Here is a 19223-nt window from a genome sequence, read left to right on the forward strand (position 1 = left end):
ATTTGGAATCTGAGCAGCTGGTACCATGTATCAAGTTGTTGGCAGTGGGTCAGGGAGGACATGTCTGGGAGGGCGAATATTTTGGACGTATCAAGTTTGTGTTACATTGTCAGCCAGTGGCAATGTCAAGTATGGACTGGATATTTGAGTCTCAGGCTCAAAGGACAGATCTGAGTCGGACTTATAAGCATGGGCATCTTCAGTGTCAGTGTGTTGTTTAGATCTGGGGCAAGGACAGAATGACATGGAGTAGAATGAGGGAGGGTCAGGACTGCACCCTGAGGAGCCCCACCGCCAGGCGTTAGCTGCAGGAGGAAGAGCCAGCAGGGGAGTCCCAGAAGCAGTAGCCAGGGAGGTACGAGAAAAGCCAGCAAAGTGCAGACCGGGGGAGCAGGACGTCAAGGAAAGGGTATTAGAAGGAGGCGGTGGCAGACAACACTCAGTGTGATTGGTCAAATAAGGAAAGAAGAAGAGTTCTTGGATTTGACTGGGTGGATTCATTGGTGATCTTGACGAGCACTTCCAGGAGCAGTGGGGCCGACTGGTGGCTGAACAGGGTATATTGAAGAAGAGCAGAGAAGACATATGTGGTTTCTTGAGGGGAGGATGTTATTGAGGGATTGGGGGATTAGCTTTGCTTTTCGTACGTTGTTGTATTGCATTATGAGTCTAGTTAGAACAGTCTTGTGTTAATGCTGTAATCTGAAAAGCTTATATTTTTAAACTTTAAAAAAATTTTTTTTTAAAAATAATCCTTGGTAGGCTAACTGCACATCTCTGTCTTTTAACAACTGTGGTTTGTCTTCCTACCCTCCCCTTCTTCTTCCTCCTTCAGATTACTTTTCAGATTTTTCATTTTCTTGCTGTAGAATACAGCTGTGCTAAGAAAACGAATCAATCCAAAAAATCAGATTTTAACTTCATAGAACATTTTATAGATGGAGCCTTCCATAGCTTTTGTGGCAGTGTGTTGTTCAAGATCAGGGAGAAGGGAGGTAGGGAGAGGGAGGTGGGGAGCCGTGTGTGTAGACAGTCTTGAGAAGTTGAATTGCATGAGGTGATAGGCATGTACAAGGTCAATGGGCTGTCTTATGAAGGGGGGAGAAACCAGACTGTTGTGGTGTGTTGATGGGTTGGCCAGTAGGAGGGAACCACCCCAGGAGCCAAGTTCCTTGAGAGGGTGGGAGGGTTCCAAGCCCTGATGGAAGGCCTGGCCTTCGTAAGAGGGACATTCCCTCCATTCTGTGAGGAAGGAAGCCAGCTCCTTACTTTCCTTCTGTGAGACCTCTTAGGGCCTGAATTCTCTATCTTCTTTTGTTCTGTTTAGTTTCATGTTTTTATTTAAATTTTAGTTAGTTTATATGTAGTGTAGTATTGGTTGCCGGAGTAAAATATAGATTCATCATTTACATGTTACACCAGTGCTTATCATCACAAGAACCCTCCTTAATGCCCATCACTCATCTAGCCCATCCCCCATACACTTCCTTCCATCAACCTTCAGTTTGGTCTCTATAGTTTAGAGTCTCTTACAGTTTGCCTCCCTCTCTGTTTTTATCTCATTTTATTTTTCCATCTCTTCCCCTATGTTCATCTGTTTTGTTCCTAAATTCCACATATGAGTGAAATCATATGGTATTTGTCTTTCTCAGACTGACTTATTTCGCTTAGCATAATACCCTGTAGTTCCATCCACGTTGTTTCCTCTGCCCCTGGCCCCATCTTTGACCACAGCACCTGAAATTCTGTCAGTAAAAATCCATTCCATTATTTTTAAGCTTTCATTTTCCAAATATTTTCTTTAAAAATATAAGCGGCTCTAGAAATCTTAGTAAGGCATTACCTATTATTTTCTCCACAGGCATTATTTTTTCTGGTGGACTCAAAATTATAGGAGAGTTTGTGTCCTGAACACAGTGTTTTAAGTAATGTGGGTTTTCCTACTTTACTTAATGAAGAACATAAGCACTGCCAGGGGGCTCCTGCTTGGCTGAGCTGCTGGGAGCTGCGGCTCACGTGTGCCGTCTCGCCTCACAGGTCTGCTGCCATCAGGCCTTTCGGAATTCTGCCCGAGCTCTCGGGCCTCCATCACGCCCCTGTGGACCCGTCTGCATGCAGGAACTTGCATCAGGCCCCGCTAGTCGGTCAGAGGAGGGCAGGAGGACGCTGCCCGCAGCACCAGTGACCCCTGGGCAGGCAGCATAGCCGGCACTGTCTTCCTTCTCGGTCTTCCCATGCACCCACTCTGGCGCCGCCTTACCCCTGCCGGCCACGTCCGGCGAGCAGAGCTCTGGCTGGAGAGGGTGACTGTGGCCACTCTCTCCTCCACATTCCCGGGCCGGCCCGATCTGTGGGGCCAGCCACAGAAACTGGGGCTCTCTGCTCAACTACGGTACCCTTCCTTCGGTGGAGAAATAGAACTCTTCCCTCGCCGTGACAGGTCTCCCGCAAACACGTTACCCCCACAATACTGAGATTTCATGGTGGTGTCAGTGGCTGGGAATGATTTATGTTACTCTCGACACATTAGCGGGCCAACCTCCTGGCTGGGGTCAGTATCAGCAGGCAGAGCGGCCAGTTCTGAGATCCGTGGTCCAAAGGAAAAGACGGTTGGCTGTCGTTTCACAGGATAATGTGGCTTCTTCATAAATTGCATATCCCTTATGATTGCATTTGTCTGCCCGTTGACCAGCCTGGGAGTAATGCCCACAGGCCTCCCCCCACCCCGGCCTGGCCCCTGTCCCCTCCTGCTGGGCACTCTTCTGCAGTCACGCTGGCTGCCTCGCTCTGCCCGCACAGGTCCATGTGCGCTCCCCGTGCTGCAGCTCTGCTTCCTTCCTCTGCCTGGACCCTTCACCCCCGCTCCTTCGTTTACCTCCACTGTACTGATCAGAGCTCCCTCCTCTCCCTCCCCAGTCAGATAGCAGCCCTGCCCCATCCCGTCGTCCTGGCATCCAGCTTTGTCTCTCCATTTGTTTATGTGTCCCTCTGTCTTCCCTTCAGAAAGTGGTTTTCCCCACTGCTATGTCCCCAGAGCCCAGAGCAGATACATGTATATATTTGGCAAATGAATAAGAGAAGTCTTGATAAATGATGCAGTCTGAAATTATCTAGTTATCACTGCCAGAAACCTATGTGAATGGATCATTCCCTTTCTGTAAAATTTCGATGGGACCAGCTCCCTCTCCCCTCCAAAGGTAATTTCTATTCAAAACCAGCAAATGGTGTCAGAAAACGGATGTTTGTTACCATCTGTACTTCTGTGGAATTTCTGTGTGATCTAGTCTTTAAGTGTATTTCGGGTCATAGTCTGTGACCAAAGCAGGAAATAATCCTCTTCCTTTTAGAGCATCAAAGTTAATTTTTTAAATATCTTCCTGGTACACATTTATTATGTTGTTTTCTTGCAAGTGTCTGGGAAACTTTTAGACAAGCTGAGCAATGAGAAGGCAATTCTACTGACGTGTAAATTCAGTTGACCAGGATTCCTTGCTGTGTTTTATGAGAGTATGTGATCATTTGGGTTTTTTAATTAATGCTTTCAGACTTTGGAAGCTTAATTCTCTTCCTTTGGCTTTTGGCTTTTCTAACATGTTTTCTAAAGCAGCCTCTCGTATTTCATGCACTCCGTTTCCCTTTCCTTCTTCACTCCTCCATAGTTTTATTGATTTGTATGTATGGTTCTTCTCTTCATTGTTCGTGTTTCTTGTAACGTATTCCCTTGCTGTGTTTGTCTAAGCCACAGCCCCAAAGTCCCAGTGCCTCCCAGGGAGAAGCCGGAGGGATGCCTAAGGCAGTGATAGTTATAATAATACTAATTTAAATAAAATGGAATTTCTAAATGAGAAGATGGTATAAATAAAAAAAATAATTATTTCACAAACGTTTATCAAGCTGCTGCCTTGTATCCGGCAGTGCTGGGACTATAAGGTAGGATAGAATTTACTAGGTGAAATGGTGTGATCAAACATTTGTAGCAATTTGATGTTGGGAGAAACTCTATGAAAGGTGATCCCAGGTCCTGTGAGAGCCCAGATGTGGAGGAACATCTAAGACTGTCCCTGGAGGGCTTCCAGGAAAGGAGCTTCGGGCAGACAGGGGAAGGACACAGGAGGGAGGAGAGCTTGTACACAAGCAGAGGTCTCCCCAACACCAGGGCTGCACCCCACCAGCAGGAGGTGAGCCTGGAGATGCAGACAGGTCAAAACTGTAAGGGCCTGGTATGCACCCAGGTGGGGTGAGATTTTATCCCCTGGACAGTGGGGAGCCCTTGAAAGGGACTGTGCTGGATACCTATATAGCATTTGTCAGGTGCTCAGAGAATTAGGGTCAGGAGTCAGGAGAGTCATGAAGGCTGGCCATGGTGGGGGTCAGTGAGCACCTGGGCTCAGATCAAACCCTCTGGTGGTGTGTATGGAGGGGAAGGAGGACGAAAGGGAGCAGTAACATTTAAGGATTGGGGAGGTGGCCAGGAAAGCAGTAGACTGAAGAGGCCGTGAGTGGAGCCGCTAAGCCTAGCCGTCTGGGAAAGAGGAGCCTCCTTGCAGCCCTGGGCTTTGCCTGTTAATTACTAGGCAGTAGAGATAGTACACAGAATTCACTAGATGAAAGTTTCTGTCTGCAGTGTGCTGGTTTTGTAGCCAGCTTTTCTGCACACCCCCCTGATGCTTCACAGTCATCAAATGTTCCCCACCCGCCATCGTGAATGCCATCTATCATCAGAACAGCACAGTGTTCTTTTCCAGATCTTCCATGAACATGAATCGATTATTCATCTGAAACGTTCATTTTCCTTAGACTTTGATATTTCACTACCTTAATGCCTTGATTACAAGTGATAATAAAAAGGTGTGTGTGTATGCATACTTAAAATTACACCATTTCCACGTTTAAAGCATCTGAAAATGAATAGACAAGATCTCTCTATCATGATAGTGCTGGGGTGAACACGGTGGTGGGAGGCATTTCATAGCCATCAAAAAAGAAAAAAGTGATACACGGTTCCACTGGTAAGATTTCTGCTACTGTTATTGTACTGCACAAATACGAAACATTTCACACAGCCAAGCACAGAATGTAAATCAAAGAAGTTGTGCTTGTAGCTTTGTAGCAGGATTTCTGAACCTTGTGATTTGCGTTCATTTGCTCCCCTTCCTCTTTTCCATCCCCTGGTGAGTTGCCCCCAGTGGCTGTCTGTGATGCTCCTAGAAGCCTCTCCTTCTGTGTCTTCCCATTGACCACCTCCGTGCAGCCCGCCTGCACCAGCGTGAGTCCATTTCTGGCTCCACGTTTCCCAGCGTGGGGGAGTGAAATGCACTGTGGTGCAAGTGAGCTTCTTAACGATTGTCCTTTAAGCAACCCGAAATCATCCAGGATGGGTTTTGCCCACCTCTGACTCTCCGAGGCCTTTGTTTTGGTGATTTGCATTGGCCTGAGAGACTCCAGGTAGAAGCGGATCAGTGTACTAGCAGCGTTGGAGGTGTGCAGCAGAAACCCCCATACATAAACGTCTTTATGCCAGAGAATCTTACTTCCACATTCCCCTCTTCAGTATTCCAGTCGTTCGTTTTCCCGCAGTGAAATGATGCTCTGTGCATTTGCTCCTCGCAGCGTTTTGCTGCATCTCCCTTTCCCAACTTGGATAGATAGACAAAAAGATGGTGATTGGACAGTTGTGCCAGCGTCCTGGCTGGAGGGCTTTTGTCTGTGCTGCCCTCGATTCAGGGCCACTCTCGGCTGCGAGCAGTTCTGGTTCAGCGCCGCCCCCCCCCCAGGAGCTGCTTGATTGCACAAACACTGCTTTCCTTTCTCCTCACCAACATCTGTCTCTCTCATAGTCCAGCCTTTTAAGGCCTGCAGAGCTACCAGCCACAGAGCCTTAAAGCTGTGTGGCTGGTTCTCTTCTGTGACTGAACATTCTGGCCAGAGTTTGTCATGTCAACATTTTGCTTATTAATTTTATTTTTCTAAGGCAGTAAAATAAATAAGTGGTCCACCATAGTTTTGAGTTAATGAGAATTTGAAATTGATTTCAAATATTCTTCCTGGGTTTTTATGACGCAGGTGCAATCTCATGCAGTAAATTACCATAACTAAACCGTTTCGGAGCCATAACGCTCGTCCACCGTGGCATTGCTAAATTAATAGATGAACGGCTACACATAAAATGTCAGATGTTAAATATTTTTCATTAGTAATAAGTTGGAAATTTGTAACCTTATCCAGTCTCTTGAGTGCCTCAACCAGAGTTAATTTGTATTTTATTCCTTTTCAGCTTATAAGCATTTTGGTGCCAGAGTCTAGACCGCTTTATTTTATAGTTTTTTTCAGGGCACTGCCACTCGAAATACCTTCTTGTGAGTTGTTTGATCGCAGCGTGGTGTCCGGTTTGCGTGTTTATTTATGCAGCGATCCAGACTTGTTTTCTAAGTGCTCGCTGTCTTCTAGGCACCGTGCTGGATACAGAGAGGTCCACAGACACACACAGACACATGATGGCACCACAGCTGTGAACAGGAGGTTCAGGAAGGGGGCCCTGGAGGGGGTTCGGGGGCTTTGCTGACCCTTTGTTCCTAGTGACTGACAGCATGGAGTGTGGAGTCAGTCAGCCCAGGTACAAATCTTGACTCCATCACTCCCAGGATATATGACCTGGACGAGTTACTTCTCTTGGTCAGAGTGACCCCCCTCCCCCCAAAATGGGGCCCTTCGTGGTATAAACCTCATATGTGGATTAAATGAGGGAATATTTATAAACTCCTTAGAATAGTGCTTGGTTCATGGTAAGAACTATTAAAGTGTTTTAAACAAATCAAGTAAAATAAGTAACATCTATTTTGACCTAAGGACTGAGGAAAATCCTATTGTGAAAAATGTAGAAACCTACTGGGGGGCACTTTAGTACTTTTTTTTTAATGTACAGAACTTTAGTTGATAGTTTATATGGAAATTTACTATCACTGGGTTCTGTCTCCAGAGCCTTGGTTGACTTTTGTTCCTGTGTTTTCATTTATTTTGACATTTTCAGGTAAGGAAGGACTTTCTAACAGTGAGAGAGGCTCCCAGTGAAATGAGCTGCTGTCTGCGGTGCTGTGAATTTCTTTCTTCTACTAGAACTAGCCAAGCAAGGGTTGAACCTGCTGAGATACAGCTTTAGGGGTGCCTGCACTGGCTGGGGGCTTGAGGGGGGTCAAATAAGTGAATTCGTAGGAGCCAGCCAGTGAATTTTTTTTTTCCAGTTGTGCTTTAGTCTATAAGGCCTGGTGACTTCAGGGATCTGGAGATGCAAATGGCAGTTTCAGTGGAGAGGACAGTTGCGGTTGGGAAGGGTTCAGAAGGGTTGAAGGTAGACAGTGGAGATATTTAATGGCTGGTCTAAAACGTGGACCTCCTTTTATAGAGGATGGGGAGGTATTGCATGTTGTCAGTACGGGAGTGACCTAGATCAAAAGGAAGGTTTTTAATCTTAGGGAGATCTCTGTTGTTTTTTAATCTTAGGGAGATTAATCTGGCAACAAATGCCCAAAGATTGGAAGCAGGAATCCTGTTAGAAGGCAGGGCCTTCCTCTGGGTGGGCAGGGAGGACGTGCCTCTGAGCCTCAAGAACTGAAGCAAGCCAGCAGGGGTTTGGGGGGAGCAGAAAGAGTGTTTAATGTGCAGTGCTGACTTGTTTATTCATTCATCAGATGTTCACTGAATGCGAGCAGTGCAGGGCTCTCCTGATGATGGACTCCTCACACTGTTTTCATAAAGAGCAAAACAAACACATGTACGTTTGACGTGCCACCCCAGCGCCCCTGTAGTGAGCCTCGTTGCCCACACTTGATGCGTTCTGTGAGCTCACCCCGAGAAGCAGTGCCCATTAAAATACACAGGCAGCTGGGGCGCCTGGGTGGCGCAGTCGTTAAGCATCTGCCTTTGGCTCAGGGCGTGATCCCGGCGTTCTGGAATCGAGCCCCGCATCGGGCTCCTCCGCTGGGAGCCTGCTTCTTCCTCTCCCACTCCCCCTGCCTGTGTTCCTCTCTTGCTGGCTGTCTCTCTCTCTCTGTCAAATAAATAAAATCTTAAAAAAAAAAAAAAAAATACACAGGCAGCGTTCCCTGAACCTGTGCAGGCAGGCAGATCCTTCCATTTTAGGAGAATGTCTGACTATGTGGGCCTTGACCACAAAGAGGTCAGATCAGTGGAAGTGAAGATGGCGATTATGGTCTGCGATCCAGTCCTATTTACTCATCACAGCCCCGAAAGTTTCCAGACTCCAGCCAAACTCATCAAAGTGCCACGATCCACGTGGGCCACTGTCTTTCTTCCCTTGTGTTCAGCACCTTCCCATTTCTGTTTCACTTCTTGCTCCACAGTTTGGAACTTGGAATAGGTTTATTCTTCCAAAGAACAGATGGCCTAGCCTTGGAGAGCTGAGGCATTTCTGCAGAGACAGTCAGCAGAGCACTTAGCACGGTGTTGATGCTCAAGAAATGGACCAAAAATTAAAGTAGATTTTCTAAATAGACTGACGCTGCTGTTATTGAGGTGCCCCCCCAGGAGTTTTTAAAGTTCTACGGTTAGAAAACTGGCCATCCTTTGAAAAGCAAAGGAAAAGTATCTGGAATAGAAATTTCCCTTTATATTTTCTGCCCAACGGTGACTCTTAAACTCCTCCCCACTTATCCAAAGTTAAACGCCTGGAAAATAGATAGGACGGTGACTTTCTAATGCCTGGCAGGTATTTTTAACCTAAGCACAGGACAGAAATGTGCAGCACCCCCTCGAAACCCTCCGAAGCTCTCCCTATACTTGCTTTACAAGGTAATGGAGGCGCAACGGTTGCTTTCTGCCTGGTTCTTTGGGCAGTGGAATGTCTTGACCCTGCTTGCGTTGACCATGAGATTTCTGAGCAGCTCTGCTCCTCGTCACATGTGTTTGCCACACTTAGCACAGGCCACACAAGTGCCTCTGTCAACTCTGATAAAAAGGGAAGCTCAACACCCTTTCATGAACATTCTCCTTTAAACCTATCAGGCCCTAAAATTAGGAAGGAGCTGCTATCACCAGACATTCTTCTCACCGAAGGGCTTGCCCTTTGCAGTTTACCTTCATCTTTCATGTGCAAGCATGTCCCTTTACTGGGGATAATGAGAGTGCTGGCATTTGCCTCAGATAGCACCAAACCTGAATGAGAACAAATCTGGGGTTGAAGATTGATTATTTTCAGAAACTTCTGTGGTTGCCCATGTTTGAATGTCTCAGCAAAATTGATCTTACTACTAAGTGTGTTCATTTCAAGAAAAGTAATCATTTCAGTAGTCATGGTCTCTTCATGACTGATGTCATTCGCTTGAAGAACGGTAATGTTTCCTTGATTTCTTAGGTTTCCTTGCTCTGCTTTTTTCCTTTAAAGGAAGATGTTTTTATTTCATCTATCTCAAACCAGGTTCACCTGTGAGGACAGCCAGACATGTATTCCGTGACTGTCATCTCATGCCAAAGCCCAGCTCCAGAGTAGCATTGCTTTATATTTGGTGATGCCTCTGGAAGTCATGCTTGATAATAAGGGGTGGTCATTTCTGACATGTTTTACTATATGCTTTACATAAGTGTAAACCCTTTGTCTCTCTTTCCTTCCTTCAGTAGTTTTTTAATTTAAAGACTTCAACTCAAGGATCTGTGAGCTCTTATCTGGTAAATAATCATTCATTAGAATATGGGCCAAAATATGCAAAATTGGAAGCTGCTTTAAATTTGATTCCTTAGAAAATGGGGGTTGCTCGCTTTATGATTGTCTAAAGCATTTGTTTCATTTGTGAAGTTAATTGTGTCTGTTACACCTTTTAAAAATATTGAGACGATTTTTTTAGTAGAATGGCATTGCAGGATATACCGGGCTTTTTTATTATTTTAATCTGTCTTCAAGATGGTAACACTGATGACTGTTTGGAGAAGGATCATCTTTCCACGCAGACTTATTTTGCTTTAAAAAAAAAAAGTAAATATAATAACCTCTGTATCTGAAATATGGCTTTTGACATGCTTGAATGAGTCTCCTTTTCAAGAGGGCAACAAAAACAGAAAAGCAAATAAATCATTGTATCTCTGGCAGAATATTTGTCCCCTGGATTTCCTAGAGACTGGTGATTATTGTCTTGAGGGAAAAAAAAATCTATTAAATCAGTGCCAAAGCTTCTAACATTTGCAAAATTTTACACAGTTACACCCAATAAAGATATTTACAAGGAAGTAATACCGTAGAGTGAATTACTTTGTGATAAGAGTAGGAGAAAAACCCTGGACCAGGGACTTAGGAGACCATGGTGGTGATTTTCCATAACTAGCATTGTCACCTTGGCAGCTGTCTTATCTTGACTGATCTCAGGTTTGTCATTTGTATAATAAGAGGGTAACCAGTTTGTGAAGTCCCAGAGTGACAATCTCTCCTTGTATCTAAAACATTGTAAATTCCAGAATTTGAGATAATCTTATTAACTCCCCGGCTGAGAAAGAACTGACACCAGCTTTTTTGTACGAAGTGCCACAGTCTTGGGACTGCTTGGGAAAGACCCATCACTGTCCTCTATGAAGAAACGAGTGGGCTTCCCAGAGGGTACTGCCTTGCTGTGCTGAATGCTCTTGGTTGGAGATGTGGAGTAACATTGTTACACTGCTGTGAGGGTCTCCAAAATGAAGAATTTAAGTCTTAAAGGGGGAAAAATACGATCAAGGAGGGAAGCTTGCTCAGTACAGAGTTTGAGCAACCTTTGGCCAGCTCACTAATGTTTAGAACGAACGGTGGCTTTGAATTGCTGTCATGATGTTGGTTTTTACTTGTGGCGTGGCTCGAAGATTTCATGTGGAAACATGCTAAAGCAGACGCTCCTCCGAGATCTCACAGGTGCTTCCAAAGGCTCTCTGCCACAGGATCTCTGGCAGGACTTGCGGTCTGTTAAGGCGAAGGTGTGTGCCAGGGGGCAGACCCCGTTGTTAACGTTGGCATCACGGGCTCTTTGCTGAGCTGGCTGTATGGCACAACCTATCTGCTCTGCTGCTAGCACAAGAAGGGGGAAGGCAGGGCCCATCAGCTTCACATGACGAGCCATTAGCCCTGGATGACACAGACTTTCTCGATTGCTCAGGTGGCTGCCCGTTAGATCCTGTGCGAGCACTTTGTCTTCCTGTCCATTAAGGATCCCGTAACAGCTCTGGCATTCTATTCAAGGGCTGTGGCCACAGTGGACGCTCAAAAACAATGGATGTGTATCGCCAGCTCTCTCTTATTTGGTTACAAGTATGGGGGACAGGGAATAAGTTGTTTTGCTTTTTAACTTGAGCTGAAGTATTGTGGTGGCAGTGAACTATTGAATAACGGAAAAATAACACATGGATTTAAGCTTGGCAGTTGTCTACTCATAAAGCACTAATGGCTTCTGTATTTTTTTATATATATTACATTATAATTTTTGTATGTGACTAATAATAGTTTAAGGTTCTACTCTTCCTACCACAACTCCACTTTCGCAAATGTGAGGCGTCAGGGAGAACGGCTGGCTTTGAGGCTCATGCAGGAGGGAATCCTGAGCAGGCTTGCCAGTGCAAATGGGAGAGGAGAGGCCTGGCTGTGGGAACTGGAAGGACTGAATGGGTGCCCAGGTGTGGGGTCCTTGGCACAAGATAGGATTCTGAGAGTTGGCAGTCAAGTGGCTGAGAAGAGAAAGAAATGAGGGAGAGCCCCGAGGAGGAGCATGTCCCCAGGGATATCGGGGCATGGTGACGTGGAGAGGTAGACGGGCCACCCCCCTGGGAGATCACAGCCCCTCACAGGGGCCTGCACATGTGGACTTGAAGGTCCTGAGCACAGAGTGATTTATTAGAGCTCTCTGAGAATGGCAGAGGGGGGACTTGCAGAAAAAAGAAGACCAAGTATAGAAAATTGCAACACAGTTGCAGGTGGCGGGAGGAAGAAGAGCTAGTAATGGATCAATTAGGAAGGTTGAAAAAGAATTGGAGAAATAAAAAAGAACCAAAGAACTACTCCACCCAGGAAGCCAAAGAAGCAGTTGCCAGATAGAAATTGAAACAGATGAGGCCTGGGAAGGAACCAATTCAAAAGTGGCATTAATCCTTCAGTGAGTGGTACGTGATAGTTGGTCTTCAGGGGAAAGACCATATGCAAAAATAAACTCCCATTTGGATTACAGATATAAATGTAAAAATTTGAAATGAAAATATAGACAAATATTTTTATAACTTGGGGTGAGAAACTCCTATCTATGCAGTATGTATATTCAAGATTCCACAAAGAAAGTTAAAAGACAGATTATAGACGGGGAATAGATACAAACAAACCTTGACAGAAAAAAAGTTACCTTGATGTAAGAAGAGTTTTATAAACTAATCAGAAAAGTAACACAATGAAAGAATATGTATGTTTTATTTTCTGAGGAAGAGACATAAAATCAATAAATGGATGAAAATATTTTTGAATTCAAAAATAATCTTAAAGCAATAATGAAATGGTAATGTTTGTTAGACTAACAGAAATTAAAATCCATTTTAACATCCACTGCTGATAAGAAATGGACACTTAGGTAATCACTGTCACTAGGGACTTAGGTTGATACACCATTTTTAGAGAATTACTTGTATTGAATGTATTGAATTTTTAAATGCACATAGAGTTTGATCTGGCAGTCTCATGTCTGCGAATATATATCCTATAGAAATCATAGCATGAATATATGAGATTTATCCCATCATTGTTAAGAGAAAAAACAGAATAGCCTGAATACCCACCAGTAAGCAGATGATTAGATGCATTTGTGCACATTCATACAGTGAAATATCAAGCACCTGTTTTTGTTTGGTTTGGGGTTTTTTGGGTTTTTTGGTTTGGTTTTTCGTGTGTGTGTGTGTGTGTGTGTGTGTGTGTGTGTGCACGTGTGTGTGTTTTGTTTTAATGGGGTAAATCTGGGAGTTTTAACATGGACAAAAACCCATGATGTCTTGCTGTGTGAGGAGAGCTATGTTGTAGGCCAGTGTTAGCCCGACTCCATGCATCACCACATGACAGTAACCTGTGTGTGTGTGTGTGAATATGTGAGAATAGATGTGTCTCTATAAACTTAGGAAAAACTCGGGAAGGACATGCACCACCGGGACAGGGATGAAGATGGAGGGGTAAGGAGAAGGACAGAAACGTTCACTGATGCCCTTTAAGACTGGTGATAAAGCTAGGGCACCTGGGTGACTCAGGCAGTTGAGCATCTGACTCTTGGTTCCAGCTCAGGTCATGATCTTGGGGTCATGGGATCGAGCCCACGTAGGAGTCCACACTCAGCATGGAGTCTGCTTGAAATATTCTTTCCCTCTGCCCTTCCCCCTGCTTGCTCGCTCTTGCACTCTCTTTCAAAGAAATAATCTTTAAAAAAAAAAAAAAAAAAAGTGGGTGGTAAAGACACCACTTTACCACCAGTGGTGAATGAGGTTAGAAGGCATGAGCTGTGGGTGTAGGTTACCGTGGAGATGTGTCATCAGGAAGGAAGAGGGAGATGGAAATTTAGCTTGAGGGGCAAGCAGGGCAATGCAAAAGGTTTTGGTTTTTTGTTTTATAGGATAGGAGAAATCTGAGTGTGTTTGCATGCCAAGGAAAGGGAGAAAATACAAAAAGAAAACGTTGTGGTAGTCGGAAGTGTGATGGTGGTGGGATTGGCAAGGACTAGAATCAAGGCCGAGTGTTTCCCTGGGGTTGTAGGGGGTGAGTGAAGTTGGCAGAAGGTTTTCTAAGGACTCCAAGCAGATGGCCTCTATGACAACAGGCAAGACAAAGAGTAGGGGATGCAAATGGGTGGTGCTGGGAATGGAAGAAGACGGAAAGTGTTGGAAACAGCTACTCTGGAATTGATTTCAGAACAAAAAAGGGTATAAGGGAGACATTTAGGAAAGACAGAGGGAGGAAAAGGAGGAGAACATAAGGAATTCATTTAGGGAAAGGAGAAAACTGACATAAAGCCTAAGTTCAGAGCCCGTGAGGTATTACTAATTTGCAGTGAAGTGAGCTGGCATTTTCTGAGTGCCAACAACCTGGAGGAGGAGAAGGAATCCAGTGGCTTCCGTTAGAATTAGAGGACTTCAGGCATTCGTGACACCGAGAGGGCTGCCTAAGGGTCTCGAGCCCAAGGCTGACAGAGCCAGAGAGAATATGAGGGACTGAATGTTGTGATAAAGAGTTAAAAACAACAAAGCAGATACCTGAGGAGTAAGGAAGGGAAGGAAGTGGCGGAAGAACAGGTTGGAATCACGGCGGGGCCGTCAGCGTTCCTTGCACAGAGTTTCAGGATCTCAGGGCAAAGACAGAGCCAAGGTCATGGGTGTTTGTCGTGCCTGCTGGCTTGTCTCCGTACACCCTAAGGCCCGTGAGGGAAGGGGTTAGCCAGCTCAAATTCATCTTTACATCCAGGGCCTGGCCCGTGATAGACACCCAGCAAATGTTCGAATGAGCAAGTGGCCAGGGTGCTGTGGAAGCTAAGATTGGACAGTAAGACATTCAGGCATCTGTAAGGACAGGATGCTGGACAGGTTGTCAATTTCATTGTTAAAGTCACTGAAGAAAATCGCATGAGAACTGGGGGGAGAGAAGTGTAGGGTCGCATATTGAAATATCAAGGATTGTGGGGAAACACCTGGTTTTCGTTGATATAATTGACAAGGATACAGGGAGTGATAAAAGCAAATGGTGTGACTAGTTTTGAGCCCCGATCCACCTGTGCCAGAGAAGGTAGGAGACAGGCTAAATCTGCAGCCTTGAGCGCTCCAGCCCACACCTGTAGAATTGGAACTTCTGGGAATGCCGTCTGGGAAACTGTATTTTTAACATGTTCGTCTTAGATGCTTAGGCCCAGCCAGTGAGTTTCAAGCACCACTAGAGAGGTTCTGAAGGGGAGCTTTTTGGTTTGGCCAGGTTTAGGAAGCAAATGGAAATAGGGAGTTGGCTAGCTTTTCTTCCTAACCAAACAAATCCAGAGCAGTGGGAAAGACACCCCAAAGCCTCTTGAAGAAAAGCTTTGAAGGAAGTGGCTTCAAGAGGAAAGCAGTTCCAGTTAAGTCACAGAAGTAGACAGTGCGTGATGGAAGATGGCTGGGCTGTGTGTGATGCATGTTTCTAAAATGTTCACGTGGATTCCTTCCGTGGTTACGAAAAGACTCAGGATTCAATTTGCCCTTCTATTGAAGGTTTATTATCAATTGCCATGCCATAAATGGAAATGGCCTAGAGCACGAGTGTGTGTGTGTGTGTGTGCGTGTAGAGATGTGGTGAACTGTATACATACGTATTCACGTGGTGTGTATATTCAAGTCTGAAATAGCCTTCTTGTAAGGAGCTTTCTCGAAGTTGATTTTATTGTAATCATCTTCACAGTGCCCTTTCGCTTTTGGACAGTGTTCAAAATGGTGTTATTTTAACATCTGAACCATACAAACTTCAGCTTGGATATATTTTTGCAAGACGGGCGTGAAGGGGACTTTGTGCTTCTGCTGGTGTTCTAAAAGGATTCCTCTGTCCTGGAGCCAGATGGGGGAGGGAGACTTGCGCACTGACTCGCAGGCATTGGAGATCTCCAGGCGGAAGCAAGAGCAGTGGGACAGGGGAGCCACACTGTCCTAGAGCACCAGGATGGGGCACTTTGGGAACAGGAGAGCCAGCTGAGTGGCGAGGAGAGGTGCATCAGCCCTGCTGGCTGGGCGAAGAGCAGGGCGCAGAGGGGGGTGTTGTGGGCGGGTGAGCCGGACCACAGAGAGAGGGGGTGCCGGGGCAGGGGTTTGAGGATAGGTTTAAGCTGGAGGGAACGTGATTTTTGATCAGAGGCTTCGTTTAAGGTAGGATCATGTGAGACAGTTTGCTCTCCTGCTCCTTCTGTGGTTGGCGTGCTCCAAATTCTCCCCACGTCTGAGCTGAAGACCCTGTATTTGAACTCATTAGCCCCAGCCAATGACTTGGAACTTGTTCCTCTCACTCTGCATTTACTCGAACCACCCACACAGTTCCACTCTATTAGAGGCTGCTAACTGGCAGCCACTAACAGCTTTAAACAAAAGTGTGGGTCCCTTCTGATAGTTTTGAATCCTGAGGAGTAAGTATTCTCCATGATTCCTGAACTCCCAAATGTACATCTCTCTCAGTATTTCTCTCCAAAGTCAGAAACAAATGCTTTCTTTCGCTACTTTTTCTTGGCGGGTTTCAGGAAACTACCGAGCTTGCAGGCATTTACTGTGGCCTTGTAGTGCTTTTCGCTAAGTCTGAACCCCCACTCCCCCACCTCCCAACCCCCGTTGACTTCCAAGGACTTTGTGGCAACTTTCTACAGTAGAACTGCTACCGTAAAAAGCTTTGGATAGAATATGGCTCCAAACCACACTAAGTGCGAAGGCTTATGTCCTTGAGTATAACATGGGAGGTCAGCAAGATGTTTCTGAGTGGGAACACTTTCCAGGTATCACTTGGGGTAAAGACACCATGTTTGCCCAAAGAGAAAAACTATTTACAGATTTTCTGTCTGGAAGAAACCATTATCTGCTTTTGGTGGCTTATCACTTGATTAGCATTCAGTGTTCTCTTTCTTATTCTTTTTCTCTCACTCTTTTTATCCATAGAGAAGCAATGAATATAGAAATGTTGACTGAACTTGCCCAAGGTTGCCCAGACTCTGGCAGGTGTCATGAGCTTTAATTAAAAATGCTGAAGAATGGGGTGCCTGGGTGGCTCAGTCAGTTGGGCATCTGACTCTTGGTCTCAGCTCGGGTCTTAACCTCAGGGTCGTGAGTTCAGGCCCCACGTTGGGCTCCATGCTGGGTGCGGAGCCTACTTATAAAAAAATGCTGGAGAAAATGTCTTTAGGAATAATAGGCTTTCCTTGTTCTTGTTGTCTCTCACCTAATGCATATTTTGTAGTGGTTAACATTTTCTTAATAATAGCTGAACACAGAAAAATGAAGAGTATCTTAACGTGAGAACACCTGTTCTCTTCTGTGTTCCGTGTGGTGGGCACAATGGCCCCATTTAGGGCTGAAGAACTGAGGCCAAAGATGATAAATGGCTTACCCACGGTAACCTAATTAGATACTTGTGGAGTAAGAATTCAAATTCAGGTCTCCCTACTTTCCAACACTTTACTCCACAAAGTCTCCTTAAAACTGAAAGATGCTTCACGTCAGGTACCCAGGGGACTGGCTACCTGCACGTTTCTCCCATCTGAAAGCAAGCAAGCGTTAACTGATACTAAATCTGTTCTCTCTTTTGTTCTAGATTTTCTACCCCAGCAAGGATGGCACAAAGATCCCAATGTTCATTGTGCATAAAAAGGGCATCAAGTTGGACGGCTCTCATCCTGCTTTCCTGTACGGCTACGGCGGCTTCAACATATCCATCACGCCCAACTACAGGTAAGCGCAGAAGGCTCCCAGAGCTTCGGCGTGGCTGTGATGTGGGAAGAAACCAGAGACTAGTGCACTAACTCAATGTTTCAAATGTATGTAACTGTATATTTCTTGCTTTTTTTTGTGGAGGGGCAGGACTGTGTGTTAAGTACGTGCCCTTTTGGTCAGGAATTTCAGGATCACGACAAGCTGGTGTTGTGTCACCAGTGAATAGGTTGTTTGAGAACGAGACGCTGAGGCTACAGAAGGGGCGCGTCAGCTGAGGTATGGACGGAAGGAAGCTCATCCCTGCAGTGGTGGTCATTGGCTGTCCTGCCACTGCCCTCAGCATTCTCTTCATAGGGAATGATTTTTCAGCTACTGGTTATATTTTTCAGCAGCACCAAGTTTTAAAATAGACCATCTTAACATTCAGCCACAAGTGTACTTTCTGTATGTGCTATTACTTCATCCATTGTAAGCTGTTTACGTGATTATTTCCCAATAAGTATGGTTCAGGGGGGAAAATCTGCATTGCCACATTTGCTGTTATTCAAATAAATATCTTCTGTCAGTTATTTGCAAACTTGGCTATACCATCCCATTCACAGTATAAAATGGAATTTGTGTTGAGCATTTTTAGTAAAAACGAGTCTCCCTCCAGCAAGACCGCCATGAGCCAGCTTCTAAATAGAGCCTCATATGAAATCTGGTCCCATTCGGGAGAAATGTATGGACTGGTGACTCCCAGGACATAAATTCAGAGTAGATTCAGCTGGCTGCCCTGCCCCTAACATGAAGACAGGGAAACTGCTGCTTTGTTTCGAGCCTTTCAGGATTTGGGGAGGTGTGAAACACGGTCCCTGCCCCGCAGTAGCTTATAGCCAAATCGTGAGCTGCCTTAGATGTCTGGCTATCCTTTTGTCAGTGAGCAGCTGATGAACTTGTAAAATCATCATGCAGACACTATTTCCAGAAGATTTGTGAGGTATCATCACACGGGTACGTTGAAGGGAAACCAGGTAAAAGCGTGGAGCAGTGGCGGTTCCTCATTCCTGTGCAGCAACGGTGGCGCTCTGCGTCCGCGGTGTTTCCTCCACACCAGCCAGTATTCAGGGCACGGCCTGAGCCACAGAGCGGCTGCCCACCTCCGGCCAGTTACCCAGGGAGTCAGCTTTGCTGTCTCGTTCGTATGTCTGTGTCTGTGTGGTTAAACCATATGCCATATTTATTCTGTGCTGATCAGTCTAAGAATGCAAACCAACACCTGTTCGTTCTTTAGGTTAAGCTAATCCTTAAAACAAAAACTAAAACGTGTCATTGTTTGCCCTTTATCACTCAAAGTGATGAAATTCAAGCTTCAGGTCCAGGTCATGGTGAGGCTGAGTGTAGGGCCTATGAGCATGTGTGTCATTTCGTGAACAAGTTAGGAGTCTTGCATCATGAGCCCCACTTCCCTTAGTCCCTACGGGGGGGTCTTGCGTGGAGACCACCCTGATTTCTGAGCAGATCTATAGCTAAGACTGCTCGTCTTTGTTCATTTGTACAAGTAGTTATTAATCCTGCTCCACTGGGACTTGAGAGATGAGTAAGGAAGGGGCCCTGTACCATTTTTATCCCAGAACCCAGCAGATATGCTGGGAGCTTCCGTAGAGACCGTGAGGGGTGCGTGAACAATGTTGATGAGAAGACCAACAGATGGAAAATCTGTTTGGCCAATCCGGTTGTGTGGTATGATCACCTCTCCCAGCTCTCCTTTTCTCTGCATCCTCAAGACCCAGGAAATCGGCACTCAGTCCATCTAGAGCCCCAGGTTACAGAAG

At 45.5% G+C, this 19223-nt stretch overlaps 1 protein-coding gene across 2 annotated transcripts in view; it reads left to right on the forward strand.

Moving 5' to 3' along the window:
- Positions 1 to 19223, forward strand: part of PREP (prolyl endopeptidase) — a 112003-nt gene that overhangs the window by 82057 nt on the left and 10723 nt on the right. For both annotated transcript variants that reach the window (XM_026511722.4, XM_026511723.4), the window contains exon 11: positions 17291 to 17427. In XM_026511722.4, the coding sequence (XP_026367507.1) occupies positions 17291 to 17427 (137 nt within the window). The remainder of the gene's footprint in view (positions 1 to 17290; positions 17428 to 19223) is intronic.

The sequence above is a fragment of the Ursus arctos genome, unplaced genomic scaffold (assembly GCF_023065955.2).
Source record: "Ursus arctos isolate Adak ecotype North America unplaced genomic scaffold, UrsArc2.0 scaffold_13, whole genome shotgun sequence".
NCBI lineage: Eukaryota > Metazoa > Chordata > Mammalia > Carnivora > Ursidae > Ursus > Ursus arctos.